Source organism: Pseudopipra pipra, chromosome 10 (assembly GCF_036250125.1).
Source record: "Pseudopipra pipra isolate bDixPip1 chromosome 10, bDixPip1.hap1, whole genome shotgun sequence".
NCBI classification, from domain to species: Eukaryota; Metazoa; Chordata; class Aves; order Passeriformes; family Pipridae; genus Pseudopipra; species Pseudopipra pipra.
In genome coordinates, this window is record NC_087558.1 from 1,938,253 (window position 1) to 1,948,878 (window position 10,626).

The following is a 10,626-nucleotide window of genomic DNA, read 5'->3' on the forward strand; positions in this document are numbered from 1 at the left end:
CTGTCATGCAAAAACTGAGGAAGGGGGGAGCTTGTTGAGGGGGGCAAAGGTAAGATTTCAGTCCATGTCAGGGAAACAGGACACTGGAACTACCTCCCTGTGAGCCTCCCATGTCCTGGGAAGAGCAGGGAGCAGATCCTGCTGGAAGCTGGGCCAAGGCCCAGGGAGGGAGTGGGAACAGCCACCTCCAGAGCTGCCTCCAGCTCTGGGATCCCCAGCTCAGGAAGGATGTGGGGCTGCAGGAGATGCTCTGAGGGCTGGAGCCCCTCTGGAGACAACTCCCTGCTCCTCCCCTCTCCGTGAGGGATCAGGGGAGGGTCTGCAGTGAGGGAGGGAAGGTGATGTGATGGCCAGTCCTGCTGTAAGAACAGGCTTTATTTGTAGGCAAACCTTGGAAAATAACAGTGTTACAGGTGTCAGTCAGCGGTAAAGGCACTTTAAATTCCTGTCATGAAAAATAAAATTGTATTAGAAATTCTTTTAAAAAGGAAAATAAAAGATAGGAAGGGGGGTAGGAAATGCAGCCTCATGGGGCAGTGAACAGACCTTCAGGACTGGAGACTGATGTGTCAAGTGCAGCCTCCCAGCAGTGCTCAGGACAAAAACAAATTGCCAGTTTTACTGGGGAATTGGTATGAGAGCACTCACACAGTCCCAGCACACACCTGGAACACCTTTCCAAAACTGAGCAGTGGGATGGGTGGGATTTGCCACTGGAACTCTGAAAGATGACAGAAAAACTCAGGAACAAGTTCCAGGCACAGCTCCCATCCCAGTGTCCTCCTGCTCCTCCCCCTGGGACACTCCACACCCCCCAAGCTGCACCTGGGCTGGACTCGGGCTTTGTCAACACTGGGATAGCAGGATTGGGATCAACTTTAGGCTTAAGGAATGTAACAGTATCACCTCTGAGGACTGACCTTGCATGAACTGGCAGCAGGTGGGATTTGGCAGGATCCCACAGCACCTGCTGATAACAGGCAAGTTTGGGGTTCAAAACCCCAAGTTCAAGGAGTTAAAGGGCAGGTTCAGAAATTCAATCCCTGCTTACAAACCACATCAGCCAAGGAATGCTGCTGGGCTGGGAGAGAGAATTATTTTTATGAGGTCAAATACCCATTTCTGTGTTTTTCTCAACTCAATCCCCAGTGAATTGTCGCTCACTGCCTTGTGCTGGTGGAACTGCAGCACTTGGAGCCTCTCCCAGGGCTTGATCCAGCCTGGTAAAGGCTAAACCTGGCTCCATTTAGGCTGGAGCAGCTCAAAACCAGCAAATGGTGCCAGTGAGCACCTGAGGGCAGAATAAACCCCTGTCCAGGGACAGGTCTCTGTGCTGACAATCAAAAGGTTAAATATAAATTCGCATTCCTGGTCAGGTAAAGAGCTCCTGATGTCTGAAGTCCTCCTACCCCGGACTCCAGCAGGAGTTTTGCCACTTCCTGCAGTGTGTTTGTGTTTTCACAACACCCTAAATGATTTAGGAAAAGTCAGGGAGCAGTGGGAGGTCTCTCCCTGCCAGCCCAGACCCCCCAACGTGGCACAGCTGGGTCTAAAACCTGGGTGTGCATCCAAGGTCCTGCTCAGCAGGAGAGGATGGGAGAGGAGGAACATGGGAAACACACAAAGTTATTACACACAGGATAAAAAAAATGACAAAAAGGGTGAAATCATGTCCTTCACTCTACCCAGAACCAAAAACTGAGCACCAGGGCCACGAGCACAGACCTCAAAGAGCACAAATGTCTCTGTTCCAACACGGTCACAGGCCAGGAAGCACAGAAAGGGAGTTTCTTGCACACGGGGGGCAGTGCCGGCCCTTTGCAGCTGAGGGGTCCTGATAACCTCTCATGTTTGTATTAAAAAACAATTTCAAAAGACATTACTAAAAATAAGAGAGTCCATGTTGAAGGAGTTTTCAGAGCTGAGACTCAGATTCCCACGTGTGAGCTGGTTCCAGCTGCTGGTCCTGCCTGGATCCCGGCTGGAACAAACACCTCAGTGGGACAGAGAGCCCTCTTTGGTGCAAATGTTTACTTCACTAAGACGTAGCTCAGAGGAAATCCAGGCACTAGAGAAAAGGAAGGATATGGGAATAGAAGGGAAAAGTGTAGAGCTTTAATAATCCAGCTTTTCAGTGGAAATCAAAACTAATCCTGGATTCCTGCACTGGGCCATCACCTACTCTCGGAAGCAGTCAAAGGGGACAATTCTCCTGCAGAACCCCATCAGGGAGGTGAATGGGTGGCACAGCCCATCCACAGCCTTCTGCAGGTGGGAGCAGGAATGCTGATAGAGCTGGAGCAGGAATTCCGAGATCCACGCGGGAGCAGCCTGGATGGCCCCGGGGGGCAGTGCCCTGTGCAGGACGAGCAGGGTGCCCGCCAGGCCCAGCAGCAGCAGCAGCAGCACGGTGGGCAGGCTCACGGGGGGCAGGCTCAGGGCACACACCCACTTGCTGCCTTCCACAGTTTCCTTCCCAGGGCATTTGCTGCACTGTTTCCTCCTGGGAATCAGCATCAGTTTTGGAGGGGGGATCTTGTGGATCTGACCTATTTCAGTTTTAGCCCACACGTCCTTCAGCAGGTCCTCCATCCTTGGACAAATCTCCAGAGGTTTCACATCCGGCAGTTCCTTCTCCCTCAGGGCCCTGACCCGCTGCTGCAGCTCCTCCAGCTTCTCCAGGCACAGCAGGGGGGACTTCTCTTTCCGAATAGAGGAATTCAGGTACTTGAGCTCAATCTCCTCCACCTTCAGTTTGCTCACACTCTCCAGCAGGGGCTCGTATTCCCGCAGGAAGCGCCTGTTGAGCTCATCCAGAGCGCCCAGCAGAGCTTGTTTCTTGTGCTCCAAGGTGTCCCCGAGCTTTTTGAAGTACTGCCCCACGACGTCCCTCTCGCTGCTCAGGAGCTTCTCCCACTGGGATTTCTGCGTCGTCAGCTTCATGTAGCACAGCAGCACCTCCCGCCAGTATTTCTCCGGCAGCTGCTCCTGCAGTTTTCCCGCGGCCTCCCTGGCCTTCCTGTGGGCGCTGTGCAGGTCCCCGATGGGGTGCCCGCGGTGCTGCCCTATGGTGAGGCACTGCCCGCACACCAGCTGCCTGTCCAGCAGGCAGTAAATGTTGAGGGGCTGCCGGGGGTGCTCCCGGCACGTCTCCACATCCCAGGGCTCTTCCTGCCGGCACTTCTCAATGACGGCCTTGAGGGCGAAGTTGATGGGCAGGGATTCCAGCCCGGCGGCGGGAATGTCCACCAGGGCCCGGCAGTTGGGGCACTTGAGGCGCCTCCGGATGGAAAAGGTGTCGGAGCGCTGGAGAACCCCCTGCAGGCATTCCCTGCAGAAGGTGTGGGAGCAGGGAAGCACCCGGGGATCCTGGTAAATGCCGCAGCAAACGGCACAGGTCAGCTCCTCCTCCAGCCGCTCCATGGCCTGCGCGGGGAAAGCAAACACAAACAAAGGGCTTCAGCTCCTCCACAATCACTGCAGTGACCCCAGCGGGGCAGTTCCTGACCAGGAATTCCCACCTCGGCAGTTCATTGCCAAGGGGAAAAGAAAGGCAAAATAATAATGAAAGTGAACAGTTCAGTGAGTTCAGCAAATTCTGAGCTGCACTCGGGAGCCAAGCGAGCACCCACATCCAACCTCTGCCTTAAAAAGCCAGGGAAAGCAGGAATCTGCCACTAGATGTTTTTTACGATGGGAAGCAGTAGCAAAGTGGTAAAAGCAAAACTAGAATTTCTAAATAACCTCAGAATTATGAACGATTTCTCCCACCGCTTCCAACATGAGAATAGAACAAGAAGTACAGACGCTTTTTTTTCTCCCCTCACTTCAAACGTTACTTTTGTAACATAAAATAGTCATTAGAGCATTAAACAGTCACATTTACTAGAAGCTCTCTGGAGGTTCTGGCACTAACAATCCAACTCAGCAGCCCTTACAGACACCACCACTACCAGGATTAGATTTTTGTGTGCTATTCCTGGGTTACTTTAAGCACCAAACTCAAAAACTTTCACTTTCCATCCTTTGTGATGTGTTGCCTCATTTTTTCTTTGCCAGCTTAGTGAAATCAGTGTTAAATCCCAAATGACAGTAACACTAAAGCCAGTTTTCCTGATAAATCATGATTTTTGTTTCCATTCTGCTAAAAACACGAGGGAATTGGTACCAAGTTTCCTCCTCTTCGTGCCACGTTTTCCTGCCCCTCCACCAGTTTTAGTCAGAGGCTTTGCTGCACTGCAACAAGAAATTGAGTTTTCAGCATCAAAACCCATCAATCTGGGGTCTAAATCAAAATCTGCCAACAACAACCTGGAGCAGGGCTCACAATGAGGGAGGGTGGGAGCTGAACACCCAAAGCCCAGTTCTCTGAGGGTTAAATGAGCCCTGAGCACAGAAACCTGCTCTGGTGGCACAGAAATGAGCCTGGCTTATCTCACTGGCTGGGGTTGGGTCCAAAAGGGCAGTGCTGGGCTTAATTAGGGTGAAACAATGCCAAAAAATCAACTAAAAACTTTAATTTATTAGTTTATTTTTAATTTACCATCAGCCAATTCAATCTGTATGTTCTTAAGTCAACTTTATATTCAAAACACAGGCTGATTAATTCAGCTCTAAGAAAAAAAAAAAAATTAAAAAATCCATGCAGCACACTTTCAGATAAATTATCACAAAATGTTGGTTCACTTCTTTGAATTCTTTTTAAAAGGAGACCTTGAGAACAGCTGGGAGAAAATCTCCTAGAGTGAGACATAATTCCATATAATTCCTAAGAACTGCCCTTTAAAAGCAGAATGACAAAGAGTGTCAGCATTTATAACCAACTGCTGCATTCTCCTCAGTAAAGAGAATTCAGATCAGGTCCAACAAACATTTAACAAAAGACCTTCGTGACAATGACACTAAAGCTATTTTTTACTAAATAAAGGCCATGAGGTTATTCCTCTTTTCACTGGGAAGCCACAGGCCTTTATTTCCCAGCTTTTCCAATCAGCCACTGTAGCAACACTGGGTTATTAATTCCATGTTTTTAAGTGATGCTTCAGACACTGGAACTAAAGAAATGTGACAATAACAAAGGGAGCTGAGCAACAAATCTATTCCACTGTCTAGATAATTATTTTTTATAATTAATTCCCATAGGAACTACATTTAAAGGTTTTATTTTATTTTTATATATATAAATAAACTTACTATGAATCTTAGGAGTGTCACTTCCACTGAAATCAAAGGAAAAATATGTTATATTTTTTCTCATGGTTAGAAAAAAAAGGAATCCTTAGTTAGATATTCACTATTTTCTCTTATATATATGGAATTAATAATAATTTTTAGAAAATCTCCCTGTTTAAAATCACTAACTTGGGCACCTCCAGCTCTTTTATTACTCCTTTTTATTTTTTATTTATTATCCCTCAGTTTCCAAACAGGATTTGGAATGTCAGTGCTGATTTTTCTAAAGCACCCTGTGTCTCCTTAATTTGTTCTAGACAATTACCAGGAGTTGTAGCAGGGAAGTAAAAGGTTTGGAATTCCCAAAATTTCACCCAGTACTGGCAGCACAGAGGAAATACCCATATATTGATTTATTTCCACTGCTGTTCACCTGCAGACTATTGGAAACAGAGACTGGGAACAGCAGTTGGAAAATACAGAGAAGGCCCAAAATGACAGAGTTAAGCAAAGAGAAAGAAAATAACTTTTCTAGGAAAAGAAAAGCAGGAGCAGGAAGCTGGGAAATGCTTTCCTGCACAGAGCAGAGACTTTTCCTGGCATGTTCCAAACAACTGTGGCAGCAAATACGTGTGCCACATGTATAGTAATAAATATACAGATTTATTGTAAGAGTTCCCCCAGCATAAACAAATCACAAACTAGAAGGTATTTTAAAATTCAAAAGTGCAATTTGTGTCAGTTTTGGAAATCTCCCAGCAATGGGATGCCTGCTAAGGACTGGGATTTTATCCTCCTCTAATTAGGGGGGTTGTAGAGAGGTGAAAACATGTCATGAAGGCAGCAGAGCTGGAGGATGGGGTGTGTGCCAAAGCATCCAGTGAAGCAGATCACAGGAATGTGGTGCATTCCTTGATAACTGTGTTCCCAGAGATCTCCTGCTCCTCCAGCTCATTATGCCAGAGGTTGTTTAGAAAAAATTATATATATTTTTATATGCAAATATACGAACAGTGGAACACAGCATACATCAGTGTTTAGGTGGATAAATAACTGCTTTACAGGACAATCCCCCACACCCCATTCTACTCCAGAGGACTTTAAAAGGTGAATTTGGCACTGGATAACAGCCCATTCCAAGGGGCACCCCCAGGAGTGGGAGCTGCTCCTCCTCCTGCCAGCAAAGGAAACCTCTGCTCTCTCCTGAAGGACTGCAACACTCAACTTCAAAATGTGCTGAACTTGAACCAAATCCACGCAGAAATGCCCATTCCCTATCCCACAGAGATCCATGAAATCCTCTTCATCACTGTTACAGAAGCTCAAGTTTACATTGTGCAAGAAACAGAGATCGAATGACATTACAGTGTTTTCCATTCATAAATCACCTTCCTGGTAAAGGAACAAAACATAAACCCACCAGGAATCACAGGCAGCCCTAAACCTCCCTATTCCAGCCCATTCCAGCCGTGCTGCTGCTTTATCCCACAGCACAGGTCACAGCAATTCTCAGCCTGGGATGTTCTGCCCCGGCCCCTACTCCTACCACAGCTACTACACCGCTGGCACAGTTTGACACTTTTTGGGGTTTTTAATGACCTGAAGGAGATGAACACAGCCGTGTAGTTTCCCTGTCAGAGGGACCTGCCAGTTCCCTGCTGTCCGTCCCTGCTCTGGCTCCTCCTCTGACACAACTCGACACAAGTTACCACATTCGAAAACTCCAAATTCGCGCTGGGATCACAGTTACCGGTGAATCCCGAGGGAATCTCTGACTCCTGAGAGCGAGCCGGGCCGTTTCACAGATCTCTCTCGTATTACGTGTCGTTTATGTTACAAAAAGAATTCGGTCCCAGCCCTGGTTTGCATGGAACCCACAGCGATTTTCACCCAGCCGGAAACTTCCGCGCTCCACCTCAATCTCAGAAATTTTTCCAAGACCATAATTTCGATTAAGAAGTTTACAACGGGAACTCGTGCTGGCGATTTTAAAAACCAAACTTCAGGAAAGCGGGGAGAAAGCAGAAAAACCCGCGCCAGGACTTCGATGATCCCCCCTGGGTCCTTTCCAGCTGTGGTTCTATATCCCCCTCCAGCCTTTCTTTCCATGCTCGATCCCCCCTCCATCCCTTGTAACTCTTGTCAAAGCGTCTGGTTTTTGAGCATTTATCCGTCATTCCCCTCACAGCACCAGCGGAGGTGAAGGATGAACACACTTTACCTGCGTCCCCCGCAGGGTCCCTCCTGCCGCAGCCGCAGCTCCCAGACCGGCAACGATGGGACCGCTCCTGAAGGAGTAACCGGGAAACGATGGGATCAACACCTGGAGCTCGCCGAGGTCACACGGATGAGAAGGAGCTGAAACACGGCACGGGAGCGGGCGGGCCCGCGGGAAGGCAGCGCTCACACAGCGCTCACACAGCGCTCACACAGCCGGCCCCGCCGAGCCCTCACGGAGAGAGGGAGCCCTGAGGGCGCGGGACCCCCCGGCACCACCCGGGCAGCGCCGCGGGGCGAGGGAGCCGCTCCTGCCGGGCTCTGCAACCGGACGGGACGGAGCCGCTCCCGCCGGGGCTCCACGAGGAGCAGGGTCTCCCCACGGGGAGCAGGGGGCTCCACACGGGACGAGGGAGCCGCTCCCGCCGGGCTCCACAGCGGGATGGAGCCGCTCCCGCCACCCCGCGCGCCGTAACGGCCGCGGAGTTTGAATGTAAACGGCGGGAGGAGCGGGCGGAGCTGAGGGCGGGGACGGGGCGAGGGCAGGCACCGAGGCAGGGTAGGGAGGACAGGGCCACGAAAGGGGAGCCGCGTCCCCGCAGGGTCCCTCGGCCGCCGGAGCCGGCAGGAACCAGGGGGTCGTCGTCGTTGTTGTTGTTGCTGTTGTGTGAGGGAGCGGGCTGGACTGTCCGGGCAGGGGGAAGGAGGATGCTCACCGGGAATGGCGCCCTGGGTGCCAGCATCATAACGATGGAGCGATACAGCGGCTGAGGGGGGATGGCACCTTACGGAGCACCCCGTGGCAAACCCTTGCCCCGGGCACTGCTGGCACCCACAGGGAGCTCTGTCCTGCTCCTCTCTGCAACCACAGTCACCGACCCCATTCCCCTTCACCATCTGAGGACAAATTCACCCCGGAGCGCAAACCAGGAGACGTGAAACCTCCTGCTCTGGGGGTGCAGGACCCGACCTTCTGGAGCTGCTAACCACAGAAATAAAAATTAATGCGTATTTAAATTGAAGCACATCTACCTGCTTCGGCTACTGAAGATTATTATAAAGTACTTTTGACAAGGGCCTGGAGCGACAGGACAAAGGGAATGGATTTAAACTGACAGTAGGTTTATACTGGATATTGGGAAGAAATCCTTCCCTGGGAGGGTGGGGAGGTCCTGGCACAGTTTGCCCAGAGGAGCTGTGGCTGCCCCAGCCCTGGGAATGTCCAAGGGTTTATTTCCAATTCATTTGAACTAAACTGTAAAGTCGTTCTCAGCTGCTGCATTCACAGTGAACTTGAAAGAGAAATGAAATTCATTTAATGTTGTCATGTAAATCATAATAAACCACCCAAAACTCACCTAAACACGTTAAACTGGTATTTAGAGAACCTTATCCAAATATCTGGGAAATATATGGAATTATGTTTTAGCTAATAAAAAAATCTCATCCTCTAACAAACTACTTGCCATAGTTTTACCACACATTTTCCCACTCTCATTGTTTCTGACTTTGGTTACAAAATATCTATTGGCTGTTAATTACAGTTTCTAATTACACATTCCCTGTAATCCTGGCTCTGTGTACACTGGCTTTCAACACAAACCCTGTGGAGGGAGCTTGGTAAAATTGTTATTTTTGCTTCTAAAGTGGGCAGGGGAGGAAAAGGGATTAAAAATAAATCAAAGAGGCTCATACAAGACTGCAGGTGCAAGATATATATATATTTTCTTTTTTTGCTTGGAATGAGATAAAATACAAGCAATCCACAGCTGGCAATAGCTACTATTTTCCTACTTTGCTACACAAATAATCAGTGTATCTTTTAGTTTTTTAGAGTTTGGAGTAAACTGGGGAAATTCCCCCTTTGCTTTCAACACTGAACTATAATTACTGGTTCCTCTTTTCCATATATTCAAGACAACCATATTTTTCTATTTTTCAGATGACAAGTCTGTAGCTGTCCATGGTATTGTACCACTCCCCTCTCACTCCCACCCCACGCTCAGCAAGGTCTAAATCTATTTAATAGTTCTCCAAAGATGCTTCTCCAGCTCCTCAACACCCTATAATTTAAAAGTACATCCAAGCTATTTACGTACAGCAGTTTTAATGACAACTCTTTTTTAATGAAAGCTCTTCCTCAGCTTTGGAGCACATCAAACCAGCAGTACAAATACAGGACCCCCATTTAGAATGGATTTACAAGCAAAAATGGGAATTCCTTTAGGGAAATTAGGTTTCCAATCGTTTTTCTGTAGATAATCAACCAATATTACCTTCTTTTAATCTATTCTTTGTGCCATTTTTCGCTCCAGCAGTAGCTAAAAATGTTAGAGTTTGTAACTTTACACGTTTCCTGCTACTAAGTTTCCTCTCACAAAGTCTATTTGATCCAGATGCAGGACTTCTCTAATTGTTCCCAGCCTCAGGACCAGCCTTCCTGCCAGGAATTTGGTGACACGCAGAGATGAGGAAACACTTAAGAGTTAAAAGTGGCAAAAATCTACAAGTATTAATATGAAGACATTCTTAAGTTATAAAGCTGCCTTAGCCAGTATTTCATTTTAATAGAATGACATCCTATCCATAAATTATTATTTTCAAACAGACTAACCTGTTCCACTACCAAAGCAGTTCTCAGCTCAGTGGGAATGCCTGTGATCCACCAGAGGATGGGAAATAGGTCTGTCCAGGGCTCCATGATCCAGGAAATGGCTCTGAAATACTGAAAGGCTTCACACAACCAGAGAAAATTCCACTTCCAGCAGTGGGAGAGAAAGAAAAGAGGGTCAACCTCTCTCAATCTGCTCCTTTCCATTCAGCATCATATTCTTCTCAGATCCCAAAGTTCCAGGGCAGTTATTTGGTCCAGCAACGCTGCTCCTTGGGATAAAAATCCTACCTGGCATTATGGATTATTTATGGATTGTTGTCCTTTTAATATTTTTAAATCTTTTTCTAGATATTTGCTACCCTAAGTTCAGCTGAAACGAGAATTCTTTACTCCAAAACACAGGAAGAGTTGATAATTATCCAACCTCAATATGATCAATATTCCTAAAGGCAATCCAAGTTATTTATTGTTTATACCCAAGATTCCCAAGCAACTCCCTTTCTCCAACAAAGTATTTAATTCCATCACCTCAAGCTGCAACTTTGGGGGAAAAAAAGGCACCGGACAAAGTGGTTTCAGTTTTGCTCCCAAAGAACTCCAGCAGTGCCACCCTGTGGAGGCTG

General features: G+C 48.0%; 1 protein-coding gene across 2 annotated transcripts; it reads right to left on the reverse strand.

The window, feature by feature from the left end:
• Positions 1-2,093: 2,093 nt before the first annotated feature.
• On the reverse strand, positions 2,094-8,511 carry TRIM59 (tripartite motif containing 59). 2 transcript variants are annotated; one of them, XM_064665766.1, is made up of 3 exons: positions 7,394-8,511; positions 5,194-5,219; positions 2,094-3,426 (listed from the first exon to the last, which is right to left on the reverse strand). In XM_064665766.1, exon 3 carries the CDS (start codon positions 3,421-3,423, stop codon positions 2,179-2,181), a length of 1,245 nt encoding a protein of 414 aa, XP_064521836.1. In that variant the 5' UTR covers positions 3,424-3,426; positions 5,194-5,219; positions 7,394-8,511; the 3' UTR covers positions 2,094-2,178. The 2 variants fall into 2 exon arrangements, with proteins under 2 accessions (XP_064521836.1, XP_064521835.1); XM_064665765.1 differs by lacking the exon at positions 5,194-5,219 and having other exon boundaries at positions 7,394-8,386.
• Between the last annotated feature and the right edge of the window lie 2,115 nt (positions 8,512-10,626).

Excerpts from the sequence above, each read along its gene's own strand:
- TRIM59 (XM_064665766.1), bottom strand. The coding sequence starts at position 3,423 with ATGGAGCGGCTGGAGGAGGAGCTGACCTGTGCCGTTTGCTGCGGCATT.